The following is a 15,234-nucleotide window of genomic DNA, read 5'->3' on the forward strand; positions in this document are numbered from 1 at the left end:
TAAACTGCATCAGACCCTTGGTCCATCACAGTCGGTATTGTCTACTCAGACCGGCAGCAGCTCTCCAGGGTCTCAGGCAGAGGTCTTTCACATTACCTCCTTGCCTAGTCCCTTTAACTGGAGATGCCGGGGATTGGACCTGCGACCTTCTGCATGCCAAGCAGATGCTCTACCGCTGAGCCACGGCCCTCTTCTTCTTCTTCTGTGATCTGACAAGATCGGGCTAGCCTGGCCTATCTAGTTCAGGGCATAAGGTAAAGGTAGTCCCCTGTGCAAGCACCGGGTCATTCTTGACCCATGGGGTGACGTCACATCCCAACGTTTACTAGGCAGACTGTGTTTACAGGGTGGCTTGCCATTGCCTTCCCCAGTCTTCTACACTTTACCCCCAGCAAGCTGGGTTCTCAGGGCATACTCATTACTATTTTCAATTGTTCACCTACGATCAGACAATTGTCAAGCCAAGAATGTACTATCACGCTTTTTCCTTTTTACAATTCCATTCTGAACCAGTTTGTGAACCAGGGAAGAAGGGGCGGGAGCAAAACTAGGAGGCGGACACAGAATGGTGAAAGAAGAATAATTCATTATCGTTTTTCGAAACATTGACTTCATTATGTCTCATCAGCGATATGCTAACTCTAAATTAGCATCTGTTGGTGATGAAAATATCCTTTATTCATTTGTCGGAAGGAAGCGGATGTGTTGAAGAGCCTTGACGACTGTTTGGTATTTCTTCGGCAGGTCAAATAGGGACAGCCCTGGCCATACTGGTTGAAGGGGAGAGCGTGTTTCATAAGCAACAGGTTTGAAACAATCCCCACCTGCTGGTTTTAGTTTTGAGTTCTTAGTATTTACCCTAGGCTTGCATGGCTAATCCTTCTAGGTATGAAAATGGAAAAACACACACACAGAAAAAAACTAACACTTTTTATGGTGTAATCCAAAGCAGAGCAGTTACATCCTTCTCAGCCCATTGCTGGGCCTTCAAATCTGGTTATAGGGAGCTGTGGAGTAACTTTTAGTTTTATTTTGTCTTGCAAGAGTGTTTTTTGGTGAACGGGTGCATAGTTGTGGCTAAGATCCAGCACCTTTAAAAACCTGCCGCTAACTCACTAGCTGGTCTTAAACATGTAAGCTCTCTTGGCCTTAGTCTCCCCTAGGGTTGCCAACCTCCAGGTACTAGCTGGAGATCTCCCGCTATTACAACTGATCTCCAGCCGATAGAGATCAGTTCCCCTGGAGAAAATGGCTGCTTTGGCCATTGGACTCTATGGCATTGAAGTGCTTTCCCTCCCCAAACCCCACCCTCCTCAGGCTCCGCCCCCAAAAACCTCCCACCGGTGGCGAAGAGGGACCTGGCAACCCTAGCCTCCCCTCTCCAAATTTGCAGTATTGGGGGAGGGGGGAGAAAAATCGTACTGCTGGCCTACCTTGCAGGGCTGTTGTAAAGATAAAGTATGTGAAGTGTTTTGATCACTGAAACAGACCAGCCAAAAGCATAGCTTTACTTACTCTTGGTGTGGAGCCTGCAGTGTGGGAGGCCGCAAGGTCATATCAGTGTTGTGCCTGGGAGGCGCAGAGGCATCTTCCAAACTCCCTAAGAATTGACCTGTGAGGCAGTTAAGTTGACCTCCCCACATCTTTTAAGTACCATACTGGATTGTTCCCCCCCAAAAAATAATATCATCATTGCTAGTCTCAACATCTCCTTATTCATCCCACCCCTTTCCAAAATAAAGGGGAAAAGGAGAAAAGAGCTACAGGTTGAGTATCCCTTATCTGGATATCTGATACCTGGACTGACCTGAAATCCAGACTTTTCGAGCTGGCATGCAGGCATTACTCACAGGCCCTCCGCAGCACGCCAATTTGCTTTCTGATGGTTCAGTCTACACAAAATTATTTAAAATATTGTTTAAAGTTACATTCAGGCTAGGTGTGTACCCCGCCCTCCTTGGGCTCCACCCCAAAAAACCTCCCACCGGTAGCAAAGAGGGACCTGGCAACCCTGTGCCACGGATGTAAATTTGTGTTATGTTTATATAACAGTGTAAACGTATTGGAAACCAAGCATCCAAGCAAAGATTCTCACACCCATAAGGCTCGCAAATATTATTCCTGCCCTGGGATCCCAGAGAACCTTAATCTAGGATTTCCGCTCAAGGATACTGGATGAGCAACTCTATATGCATATGCAGTAGGGTCTCTTGAGGAAGAACTAACCTGTGAATGGGTTCCCTGCAGAGGGAACGGTTCTAGCAGGCGGTGAGCTTTCCAAAGCCGGCTGACCGGTTAGGCTGCTTTTCCACCGAGAACAACGCTGTGACCTTTGCTTTAACTTCTCAGCAGGCCGAGGGAGGAGGATTTCTTGATTTCTTTTCTCCTCCTCGACTCGGGAGCTGCGCCGTCTTCCGCAGCTTACTCTCTGAGCTTCGTTTTATAAGGCAGAACATCTGTCTAAATGTGTCTAAATGTGTCTAAATGTGTCTAAATGTGTCTAAATGTGTCTAATTGTGTCTAATGTGTCTAAATGTGTCTAAATGTATCACTCGCTCGACAGCTAAGAAAAGCTACGGTCTCATCCTCGGCCTCTTCATACCTGTAGTTTCTGGTGATTGCTAATTAGGGTTGCCAACTCTGGTTTGGGAAATTCCTGGAGATTTGGAGGTGGATTCAGGGGAAGAAGAAGAAGAGGAGTTGGTTTTTATATGCCAACTTTTCCTACCACTTCAGGGAGAATCAAACTGGCTTACAATCAACTTCCCCTCCCCGCAACAGACACCCTGTAAGGTAGGTGGGGCTGAGAGAGCTGTGACTAGCCCTATGTCACCCAGCTGGCTTCACGTAGAGGAGTGGGGAAACCAACCCTGTTCACCAGATTAGCCTCCGCCGCTCATGTGGAGGAGCAGGGAATCAAACCCGGTTTTCCAGATCAGACTCCACCGCTCCAAACCACTGCTCTTAACCATTACACCACACTGGCTCTCAGTAGTATATACATCATGTGATTAAGCTAGTAAAGTCAAATATAGGGAAGATTATACTATGGGAACAAAATGGGTTATGTTCCCCCAGATAAAGCTTATTATTAATCTGCTGTAGATTTCAAGTCTGTAGTGTTTATGTATTGTTTATGTGTTGTAGTTTTGTTTGTATTATATGCTTAATTATGAAATTTGAAAATAAAATAAAAAGTTTTTAAAAGTTTTTTGTTATTATTTGAAATTTGCAAATAAAAACTTCCCTTCCCCTCCCCACAACAGACACCTTGTGAGGTAGGTGGGGCTGAGAGAGCGTGACTAGCCCAAGGTCACCCAGCTGGCTTCATGTGTAGGAGTGGGGAAACAAATCCAGTTCACCAGATTAGCCTCCGCCGCTCATGTGGAGGAGCGGGGAATCAAACCGGGTTCTCCAGATCAGAGTCCACCGCTCCAAACCACTGCTCTTAACCACTACACCGCGCTGGAAGACAAGTATATGGAGGGGAGGGAGCTCCACAGGGATGTAATACCCTGTAGTCCTCCCTCCAAAGTTGCCATTTCCTTCAGGACCAGCGTGGTGTAGTGGTTAAGAGTGGTCTGGAGCAGTGGACTCTGATCTGGAGAACCAGGTTTGAGTCCCCACTCCTCCACATGAGCGGCAGAGGCTAATCTGGGGAACTGGATTGGTTTCCTCACTCCTCCACATGAAGCCAGCTGGGTGACCTTGGGCTAGTCACACTCTCTCAGCCTCACCTACCTCACAGGGTGTCTTGTGGGAGGAGAAGGGAAGGTGATTGTAAGCCGGTTTGATTCTTCCTTAAGTGGTAGAAAAAGTCGGCATATGAAAACCAACTCTTCTTCTTCTTCTCTGTATTCTGTAGATCGGTTGTAATTCGAGGAGAACAGGCCCCATCTGCAGGCTGGCAACCTTCTTGACAATACTGGCTTGTCTTACCCTAGAGGGCCATTTTCCTGTTGAAAAGCAGAGTCCTTCATGCCTTCTTTCTCTTTGTTCCCTTCCTAGGCTCCCTGAAGCTCTCCGTGCCACCGTCATGTCCCAGGGGCATTCTGACACCCCCTTGGCGGAAGAGGCCCTTCTGCTTGGGCGCCAGCTCAACTCCGAGTTACAGATCAGCCCCACCACCGTGACCCCGCAGGAAAAGCGCCGCGCCATGGCGGCACTGGATAACGCTGCCTTTTCGGACGACCTCTCACCGCCTCCCGCCGGGCCACACCGGATCGTCCTCAGCACCGAAAGCCCGGTTGCTTTGAAGGTGGGCACCCAGCAGCTCATCCCCAAATGCCTGGCCGAGTCCCCCCGCGCCAAGCCCCCCGCCCGGCACCAGAGCTTCTCGGCGGTGGTGCTGAGCAAAGAGGCCGCCCGGTGCGACCCGAAGCGCCTGTCGGCTCCCAGCATTTCTTTCGAGGATATGGAGGAGGAGCTGGGCGGGGGGATGCTGAAGCGCAACCTCCGCAACATGTCCTACCGGGCGGCCATGAAGGGCTTTGGGAACGGCGACGCGGCAGAGACGCCCAAGTTCACCGCCACCTTGAAGCCGCTCTCGGAAGAGGCCAACGGACAAAGAGCTCGGAGCCCCGGCCGAAATAAGGTAAATTCTTGGAACAGGCCAAGTCCTGACCGCTTCTCCTGGTATGCCCCATAGAGAGTGTTGTGTGTGTGTAAAGTGCTGTCAAGTCGCAGCCGACTTATGGCAACCCCTTTTGGGGTTTTCATGGCAAGAGACTAACAGAGGTGGTTTGCCAGTGCTTTCCTCTGCACAGCAACCCTGGTATTCCTTGGTGGTCTCCCATCCAAATACTAACCAGGGCTGACCCTACTTAGCTTGTGAGATTTGATGAGATCAGGCTAGCCTGGGCCATCTGCAAATAATAATCTCCTGGTGGTATCCTGGCCCCGGTCTGGTGAAACTGCCTTCCTAGTGAGATCAGGGCCCTGCGGGACCTTAAAGACGTCCGCAGGGCCTGTAAAACAGAGCTATTCTGCCAGGCCTACAATTGAGGGCAGCTACGGTTTTCCATCAGTGATGACCTTCCTGCGTGGTGTAGTGGTTAAGAGCGGTGGTTTGGAGCGGTGGACTCTAATCTGGAGAACTGGGTTTGATTCCCCACTCCTCCACATGAGCGGCGGAGGCTAATCTGGTGAACCGGGTTGGTTTCCCCGCTCCTACACACGAAGCCAGCTGGGTGACCTTGGGCTAGTCACAGCTCTCTTCGAGCTCTCTCAGCCCCACCTACCTCACAGGGTGTCTGTTGTGGGGAGGGGAAGGGAAGGAGATTGTAAACTAGTTTGATTCTTCCATGGTAGAGAAAGTCGGCATATAAAAACCAACTCTTCTTCTTCTTCTACTCCCCCACCCTCTTTTTCTTCTGCTTGCTACCAACTAATGTGTGTGTGTGGGGGGGGGCGACTGCTTATCAGGCCCTACGGCGGACTCTACGATCCAATAATGAGCACCCTTGGTTTGTTTTGAACGGATGTTTACTTAAATGGATTTTTATTATTCCGATGTTTTAGAATTGTAATGTCTATGGGGCCGTTTACTTGTTTCTGTCTTTCTGTATTGCAATTTTAGTGTATTTATTATATATAGTTTTGTTAGCCGCCCTGAGCCCGGCCTTGGCCGGGGAGCGAGGGCAGGGGAAAGCAAGCAAGCAAGCAAGCAGAGCCAAGCAAAGTTGGTACAGGAAACTCAGCTCTCCAGGAAGGTAGAGAGAGACTATGTTTCTCCAGTGCGCATGAATAGATCTGCTAATGTGAGGTGGCCGCATTCGCTGTGTATGTGTGTTAAGTGCTGTCAAGTCGTTTCTGACTCATGGCGACCCTATGAATCAACGTCCTCCAAAACATCCTATCCTTAACAGCCTGGCTCAGGTCTTGCAAACTGATGGCCGTGGCTTCCTGTATAGAGTCAATCCATCTCTTGTTGGGTCTTCCTCTTTTCCTGCTGCCTTCAACTATTCCTAGCCTGATTGTCTTTTCTAGTGACTCTCGTCTTCTCATAATGTGACCAAAGCACGACAGCCTCAGTTTAGTCATTTTAGCTTCTAGGGTCAGTTCAGACTCGATTTGATCTAGAACTCACTTATTTGTTTTTTTGGCAGTCCACAGTATCCGCAACACACTCCCCCAACACCACATTTCAAAGGAATCTACTTTCCGCATTTGCTACTTGCTTATATTTTGTTGGCTGCTGTTGCTTTACCAGTAGGGAGTACCGTTTCTCGCCTTCATTAGTTCGATTTTGTCGGTTTGGGTGGGCTTTCTTAAGCTGAGGGATAAAATTGCAGCAGTCAAATATGACCACCCTACAGATGAAGTCTGACCAGAAAACCTAGACATCGATATTCATGCTTGTTTTTGGAGGGTTTGGAGATTAAGGGCCTTTTCTCTTCCTGTAAGCTGTTGAACTATTTGGAAATCTTTGGTGTGAAAAGCTCTTTGCAATTAGTTTTGGATTTTCCAGCCTGTAAATAATTTGCTTCTGTTCACAAACTCTGCTGATGAAACATGGTCATCCATTGACATTACGATGAATTGGAAAAACTGCGGAGGGCCTTTGAGTAATGCCTACATGTCAGCTCAAAGCGTCTGGTTTTTGGGTCATTCCAGTTTTTGGAAGTCCAGTTAAGGCAGTGGTTCCCAAAGTGGGCAGTACCACCCCCTGGGGGGCTGTAGGATTACCTAGGGGGGCACTAAGATGCAAGAGGGCAGCAGGGGACGCTAGAGGTGGGCCCCTTCAACAGTGTTGTTCACTAATTTACAATAGATCAAGCTAGGGCACCATAGTGGCAAATTTGGTGGAAACTATCAGAGATTTTTTCCAAACTTTGAAGAGCCGGTACCACTGGATCAAGTTCATCAGTTTTGTTGAATAAATTTCAGCTAAAAAGTTTTTATTTGATTTTGAATAGATGTGCAATTAACTGTTACTGTTTTGAAATTTTATCGTTATTATCTTCTTTAGTGAGTCATGCAAACCCCTGTTTTGAATATTGCTTTTTATAGGCTAGGGTAGGGGGCGCTGGGATTGGGTTTGTGGAAACAAGGGGGCGGTGGCCCAAAAAGTCTGGGAACCACTGGGTTAAGGGATACTCAACCTGTATTTTCTGTCTGGCAGAGGGTCTCCAGGGTCTCAGGCTGAGGTCTTTCACGTCACCTGCCTGGTCCTTCTAACTGGAGATGGAACCTGGGACCTTCGGCATCCAAACGAGATGTTCTGTCCCAGCCTCTCCCTTTATGTTCCCGCGCAGGGAAAAGGCAGACCTGTCCGTCCGAGTTTCCCGTTTGCCTTTCCTTCCGTGTTGTGTGAACATCTTCGGACTTGCATCCCCCTCCTAGGATATCTAGAGCAGCTTGCTGCCGGATGCCAGAGGAGGGCAGCTGGCCTTAATTAGCATGCCTGCGCACTGATGTACAGCCAGGGGAAGGTCAGAGGTCCGAGCCTGTGCAGGAGCGCCAGAGCTTAACTCTGTGGAAAGAGGAAACCGTGGCAGTGGTTCGCGATTGAGGCCCCTGGTAGGCTCTGGGGTGTCTTTGGAAAGCAGTGAGTTAACGGACAGTTGGAGGATCGCTTTGGGATTTGAGTAAATGTGCGGGGGGGGGGGCCTTGAGTGTCTTAGAAAGGGAGTGGGAGGCAGAGAGATGAAGCCCTTCGAGCCCCGGAGTCCTAGCAACTGGGTTTTCCTGGAAACGTTGAACGAGACGAAAGACAATGTGAGCTGGAATTCAGGGCCTTGTCCTTGAGAGGAGACGCGAGGCAGCTGCTTTGGGTTTTTTGTTTTTGAGCCACCAGGAAGAGAACACACAGCTGAGACGTGCTGCTTCTTGAATGCGGGAATGAATCACAGAATCATAGAGTTGGAAGGGACCACCAAGATCATCTAGTCCAACCCCCTGCACAGTGCAGGAAATTCACAACTACCTCCCCACCCCACACCCCCAATGACCCCTACTCCATGGCCAGAAGATGGCCAAGATGCCCTCCCTCTCATGATCTGCCTAAGGTCATAGAATCAGCATTGCTGACAGATGGCCATCTAGCCTCTGCTTAAAAACCTCCGGGGAAGGAGCGCTTAGCACCTCCCGAGGAAGCCTGTTCCACTGAGGAACCCCTCTAACTGTTAGAATTTTTTTCCTAATGTCTAGACGGAAACTCTATTGATTTAATTTCAACCCGTTGGTTCTGGTCCGACCTTCTGGGGCCACAGAAAACAACTCGGCACCATCCTCTCTGTGACAGCCCTTCAAGTACTTGAAGATGGTTATCAGAGCCCCTCTCAGTCTTCTCCTCTTCAGGCTTCTTTGTCACTCACCCCCTCTTTTGGGTCCCTTTTTTCAAAAAGGCTGAATCAGGCGCTTTTCATGTGAGGCGAATAGGTTGGCAAAGTCGCCCTGTCGCCTCCAGCCTTTACTCCAAGGAGCAGTGCCCTCGCGCACACAATGTCGACAGAGTGCAGGTTGCCACATCGTGGGCTGCGTGCCCCGTTGAGGTGTGCCAGCTGTCTCAAAGGACCTCTTGGGCAATAATTTTCAGGCCCTTGGGGATAAAGATCTGCAGAAGGTCAAGCTGAGTCACTTGGGGGACTTTTCCTCCTTGAAAACCAAAAGTGAAACACAGCAAAGAAAGAAAGAAAAAGTCTACAAACAAGTAGCCCGGGGTGGATCGTACTCCTTTAATTCCATCACTTCGTTGCTTCCTTTAATTTTCCGGCATAAAGCATGCCCTCAAGGTTGCCTCTCCTTGTTTCTTGACTCTGCACTTGCTCACATTTACGATTATGATGGGCAGGGAAACTGGGTTCAGGTCCCTGGAGAGTAGGGCTGCCAGGTCCCTCTTCTCCACCGATGGGAGGTTTTTGGGGCAGAGCCTGAGGGGGGCAGGGTTCGGGGAGGAATTTCAATGCCATGGAGTCCAATTGCCAAAATGGCCATTTTCTCCAGGTGAACTGATCTCTATCGGCTGGAGATCAGGTTGTAACAGCAGGAGATCTGCATCTAGTTCCTGGTGGTTGGCAACCCAATTGGAGAGAAATGCTTTCTAGATGACCTTGGGCCAACTACAGTCTCCACTCCTCCTTTGCATGCAGAAAGTCCCGGGTTCAATCCCTGGCATCGCCTGTTTAAAATAAATCTCAGACCTCTTTCCCCTGGGCCGACTGGAGAGTCCCTGCTAGTTCGAACACCACTGATGGGTCAAAGTCCGATTCTGAGGCATCTTCCTTGTTTGTTTTAGGCTATTCCTAGCCTGCCTGTTTTAATGTCAAGAGTCCAGTAGCACCTTAAAGACATTTCTGGCAGGGTAAGAGCTTTCGGGAGTCACAGCTCACTACTTCAGGTACAGCTGTGAGCTGTGACTCACAAAAGCTCCTACCCTGCCAGAAATGTTGTTAGTCTTTAAGGTGCTACTGGACTCTTGCTCTTTTCTGCGGCTACAAACACTAAAACAGCTACCCATGAGTGAAACAGCCATGCATAGAAGATCTTAGTACCCTTTTTAAAAGGAGAGCCGGCGTGGGGTAGCGGCTAAGAGCGGTGGTTCGGAGTGGCGAACTCTGATCTGGAGAACCGGGTTGGTTTCCCCACTCCTCCACACGAAGCCAGCTGGGTGGCCTTGGGCTAGTCACAGCTCTCTTAGAGTTCTCTCAGCCCCACCTACCTCACAGGGTGTCTGTTGTGGGGAGGGGAAGAGAAGGTGATTGTCAACCGGTTTGATTCTTCCTTAAGTGGTAGAGATAGTCGGCATATAAAAACCAACTCTTCTTCTTCTCCTTCTCCTCCGCAAACACGGGGACAGGATTTTATCGAGGACGCATAGCGATGGGTGAACAGCTCTGGGCTCACCCTGAAACAACGCTCATTTTGCCGAGCGTTCCTGTTGGACGCTCAAAAGCTCAGGTGCTTCATATACTTCCGAATGTTCACAAATATGTTTGCACAGATAATTTCTGCTTATCACTTCCCGGAGGGGAAATGTGCCCTGCTATTGTGTAATAAGTCAAACAGCCTGTAGTGGCCTCTTCTACATTTTCCTTCAGTCTCTAGAACGGGGTGTCAAATGGAGTTGCCAACCTCCAGGTACTGCTGGAATTACTGAGATATAACGGACAACACACAAGGGTGACAAAGTGTATCAAAGTGTATCAAGTGTACAAATTAACATATAACAAACACACAATATAATACAAAACTCTTTCAAAGTCCAAGATACAAAATGCTAGTTTAGGAGCCAAGCATTAAGGAATTCTTCATATAGAAGTTGCTAGGAAGACAATCGTTTCTGTATTCTTCATCAGTTCAATTTCTATATAGGAAAAGATGCTTATATGTTAATTTGTACACTTTGATACACTTTGTCATACTTGTGTGTTATCCGTTATATCTCAGTAATTCCAGCAATTCCTGCACTTTTCTTCCTTACCTGTGGTATCAGTGCAGTGGTGTTTATTTTGGTTGCTTAACCTCCAGGTACTAGCTGGAGATCTCCTGCTATTACACCTGATCTCCAGCCGATATAGCTCAGTTCACCTGGAGAAAATGGCCACTTTGGCCATTGGACTCTATGGCATTGAAGTCCCTCCCCTCCCCAAATCCCGCCCTCCTCAGACTTCGCCCCAAAAACCTCCCAACGGTGGCAAAGAGGGACCTGGCAACCCTAGTGTCAAACATACGGCCCAGGGGCCGAATCCGGCCCCCTGAGAGCTCTTATCCGGCCCGCAAGCCAACCGAAGTAGCCCCCCTGCTCCCGATCTGGGCTGGCGAGGCATGGCCCGGCCCGACCAAGTGACATTTATGTCCTACCCGGCCCTCGTAACAAATGAGTTCGACACCCCTCCTCCAGAACCAAATACCTCTCCGGGTTTTCAGCTTTGGCCAAAATCTGTGACTCTCCAGAGCGACGTCTCAGTGGGGAAACTAGCCAAATAAATTCCTCTCGCCGTGAACTGGCTTTTGCTGCAACATAACGCTCAGTAATCTGGGCTGTTGTTTTCCTCGGGCCAAATCCGGATGATCTTTCTTTCCCTCCTCATGACAATGTTGGAACGCGGGTCAGAGGCGGCCGCGGGGAGGAGCGACGCTTGGTAAATCATTAAGGAGTAGCAGCCGCAGCAAAGAAGTCCGGCTACCAAGTGGCCTGTTCAGACCGGATTTGTGTCTCCCTCCTGCGAGCTCTTCACAAACATGTTTGTTTCAGCCGCGGGACAAGGGGGACAAAAAATGCACCCTCGCAACTGAAATTGGGAGCCCAGAAAGGACAACCGGAAATGCTGAGCGTTGCCTGAAAAGTTGTGCGGGTTCCTTGCTTAATAAATAATCGTCACCCTTGTGTTCCCTTGGGAGCGCTCCAAAGAGAAACACTGGTTTGATTCGCAAGTCCTGGTTTTGGATACGAGTTTTCCCTGCTTGAGATGTAACTGCAGTTGAGGATACAACTCAGTGGTAGAGCCTCTGCTTGGCACGCAGAGGGTCCCGGGTTCAATCCTCGGCACGGTTAGTTAAAAAACCTTGCAGTAGGTGATGTGGTTCCTATGCATAAAATTTATTGCGGTCTTTGACCAGTAGAACAAAAGTTATCACAAGATTTAACAAAAGTTCCAGATTTAAAACAGTGGTTCTGTACAACCGAAGAATAACAGTCCACACCTTTACGACGGCTTTACTAACGTTCCCCGAGTCTTACGTATCCCGAGGCGAAATTTGGCAGCTTGTCTGGATGCCCAGGGATTTTTATCAGACATTAAATTTTCCAATTTAATTTCATCGGATCCGCCCAGAAAGCCACCAAGCGCAGGCTGAAGATATTTTAATCTGGCCGCCTTGTGACGTGGACATCTCAGAATAATATGCTCAGTTGTTTCCACCTCCCCCAACGAGCATGAGCATAATCTTTCTGAGTATGAGATCTTTTAAAATCTCCCTTCCAACACAACAGGAGGAAGTGCCGCGCATCTTGTCAGAGTAAATGCTCTCCTACCGTTGTTAGATTCTATTTTGGCGAGGTAGGCTGCCGGAGCGACCATGTATTTTATGCTCGGCTGGCATTTAAAATTTGGGACTCTGGAAAGGTCTGCTTGGCGCTCAATGTCTTCAACTTCAAGTAGGTGATGTGAAGGACCTCTGCCCAAGACCCTGGAAAGCCGATAGTGGTCTAAGCAGACAATACTGACGTTGATGGCCATCTGTCAGCAATGCTGATTCTGTGAACTTAGGCAGATCGTGAGAGGGAGGGCAGGAAGGGTTGCGGCGGTGTTTGGCTCTCGTGGACCTTTCTTACACGCCCAGGGTAATGCTGATCGCCCCTTTGGGGTCAGGAAGGAATTTTTCTCCAGGCCAGATTGGCCAGGGATCCTGGAGGGTTTCCCCCTCATCTTCTGGCCATGGAGTAGGGGTCATTGGGGGTGTGGGGTGGGGAGGTAGTTGTGAATTTCCTGCATTGTGCAGGCGTTGGACTAGATGACCCTGGTGGTCCCTTCCAACTCTATGATTCTATTCTGTGATGGACCAAGGCTTTGATTCAGTATGAGGCAGCTTCATGTGTTTGTGTGTGTCTTTTAAAGGAATTTGATAGAGTGATTGCTATTAAAATGTCATAAGCATAGCATAAGAACAATATGCATGTATTGCTACCAAACACATGTGCATAAAGCTGCCTTTTGTTAAGTCAAGCCCTTGGTCTGTGAAAGTCAGTTGTGTCTCCTCTGACTAGGGTTGCCAACCTCCAGGGGGGCCTGGAGATCTCCCAAGATTACAACTGATCTCCAGAATACAGAGATCAGTTCCCCTGGAGAAAATGGCTGATTTGGAGGGTGGCCTCTATGGCATCACATCCCTGCCAACATCTCCCCCCCTCCTCAAACCATGCCCTCCCCAGGTTCTATCCCCAAATGTCCAGGTATTTCCCAAGCAGGAGTTGGCAACCCTACCTCTGACTCGAAGCAGCTCTTCAGAGTCTCAGATGGAGGTCCTTCATGCCTCAGACTACCTGGTCCTTTTAGCTGAAGATGCCAGGGATTGAACCAGGGACCTGCATGCCGAGCAGATGCTCTACCACTGAACCATGGCCTTTTCTCCAAAATAAATGAATTGGGCACAGAAGTGACACTGGGCAAAGTAAAAAAGAAGAAGAAGATGGTCTAGGTCATATTCATACATCATTGTGAAAGATGGAGAGTTTCCAGTCTTAAAATTGTTGTTAACTCAGATGATAAGAGCCCAGTGGCGCAGAGTGGTAAGCTGCAGTACTACAGTCAAAAGCTCTGCTCAAGGCCTGAGTTCGATCCCGACGGAAGTCGGTTTCAGGGAGCCGGCTCAAGGTCGACTCAGCCTTCCATCCTTCCGAGGTCGGTCAAATGAGGACCCAGCTTGCTGGGGGTCAAGTGTAGACGACTGGGGAAGGCACTGGCAAACCACTCCATAAGCATAGTCTGCCTAGTAAATGTCAGGATGTGACGTCACCCTATGGGTCAGCAATGACCCGGTGCTTGCACAGGGAACTACCTTTACCGAGATAATGGGAGATGTAGCTGGAATCTGGATGGGAGGAGGGTGGGAACAGTGTTCTGTTTTCTGACTGGCAGAGATGTCCATGTCCATGTTGACTGAATCTCTCTCTCTCTGGCTTTTGACAGAGAACCTTTGGGCGCAATCGGATGCAGCGTCATGGGGGATCTTTCAAGGATGGTGAGTGTGCAGTGGGGGGGGGGCATTCTAGGGCATGCCCAAGCTGTTTCTGGGCAGAAGAGGGTGCGTGAGCTAGTGTGGTATAGCGGTTACTGTCGGAATGGGACAGGAGCAACCCAGGTTCGAATCCCCACTCGACTAACCAAGCTCATCGGGCGGTCTTCTGCCTGTTCTCTCAGCCCGGCCTGCCTCGCAGGGGTGTTGTGATGATAAAACAGAGAGAGCTGTATATGCTGACCCGCGCTCCTGGAAGGAACTGTGGGATAAAAATGTGAGAACATAACATAAGAACATAAGAGAAGCCATACTGGATCAGACCAAGGGCCATCAGGTCCAGCAGTCTGTTCACACAGTGGCCAACCAGGTGCCTCTAGGAAGCCCACAAACAAGATGGCTGCAGCAGCACCATCCTGCCTGTGTTCCACCGCACTTTATATATTTGGCATGCTCCTCTGATCCTGGAGAGGGTAGGTATGCATCATGACTAGTATCCATTTTGACTAGTAGCCCTGAATACCCCTCTCCTCCATGAACATGTCCACTCCCTTCTTAAAGCCTTCCAGATTGGCAGCCATCACCATATCCTGGGGCAGGGAGTTCCACAACTTAACTATGCATTGTGTGAAGAAATACTTCCTTTTGTCTGTTTGAATCACTCACCCTCCAGCTTCAGCAGATGACCCTGCGTTCTGGTATTATGAGAGTGGGAGAAAAGCTTGGTTCAGAGTACGAAGGTGTCAAATTTTGTAGGGGTCAGCATCTCCTTATCTGCCCTCGTTTCTCTTCCAGACCCCCGCTTGTATCAAGAGATCCGAGAGAGAGGCTTGAACTCTAGCAGCCACGAGTCGGACGACGACCTGCTAGAGGTGGAAACCATCCCCGAGGAGCCTCCTGCTGCCGACTCGGTCATCGTGGTGAAGAACTACCGGCCTGCCCACGTCACCTGGAGCCAACTCCCCGAGGTAGGGAAGAGAGGGCGTGAGGGGTGAAACCTTTGAGGAAAGGGACATTCGATTCACTTTCTTTCATGTGCCCTGTTGTGTGTGGCTGAGAGCCAGCGTGGTGTAGTGGTTAAGAGCGGTGGTTTGGACTGGTGGAGTCTGATCTGAAGAACCGGATTTGATTCCCCACTCCTCCACAGGAGCGGCAGCGGCTAATCTAATGAACTGGATTTGTTTCCCCTCTCCTACACACGAAGCCAGCTGGGTGACCTTGGGCTAGTCACAGCTCTCTTAGAGCTCTCTCAGTCACACCTACCTCACAGGGTGTCTGTTGTGGAGAGGGGAAGGGAAGGGGATTGTAAGCCAATTTAATTCTCCCTTAAGTGGCAGAGAAAGTCGGCATATAAAAACCAACTTTTCCTCCTACTGCAGGGCATACCTATGAAACTGCCGTATTAGGAGTGGTCTTTCTGACCACGTGCTTAAACACATGAAGCCAAATCAGTGGCTCCGCCTTGCAGTCAGACTGCCTGAGCAGACTTGCTCGAGAGGTTTGGCAAAATCCGCCTTGGCACCTGTGTTTGCTTTGGCAGCGGAGTTCAGGCAAGAC

General features: G+C 49.3%; 1 protein-coding gene across 1 annotated transcript in view; it reads left to right on the plus strand.

Moving 5' to 3' along the window:
- The first annotated feature begins 4,036 nt into the window (after positions 1 to 4,036).
- The window catches only part of ARHGEF16 (Rho guanine nucleotide exchange factor 16), a 28,809-nt gene continuing 17,611 nt past the window's right edge, over positions 4,037 to 15,234 (plus strand). The window contains exons 1-3 of the mRNA XM_056865240.1: positions 4,037 to 4,594; positions 13,632 to 13,683; positions 14,473 to 14,645. Of these exons, the coding sequence (XP_056721218.1) occupies positions 4,037 to 4,594; positions 13,632 to 13,683; positions 14,473 to 14,645 (783 nt within the window). The remainder of the gene's footprint in view (positions 4,595 to 13,631; positions 13,684 to 14,472; positions 14,646 to 15,234) is intronic.

Source organism: Euleptes europaea, chromosome 19 (assembly GCF_029931775.1).
Source record: "Euleptes europaea isolate rEulEur1 chromosome 19, rEulEur1.hap1, whole genome shotgun sequence".
In the NCBI taxonomy this organism is placed as follows: Eukaryota; Metazoa; Chordata; class Lepidosauria; order Squamata; family Sphaerodactylidae; genus Euleptes; species Euleptes europaea.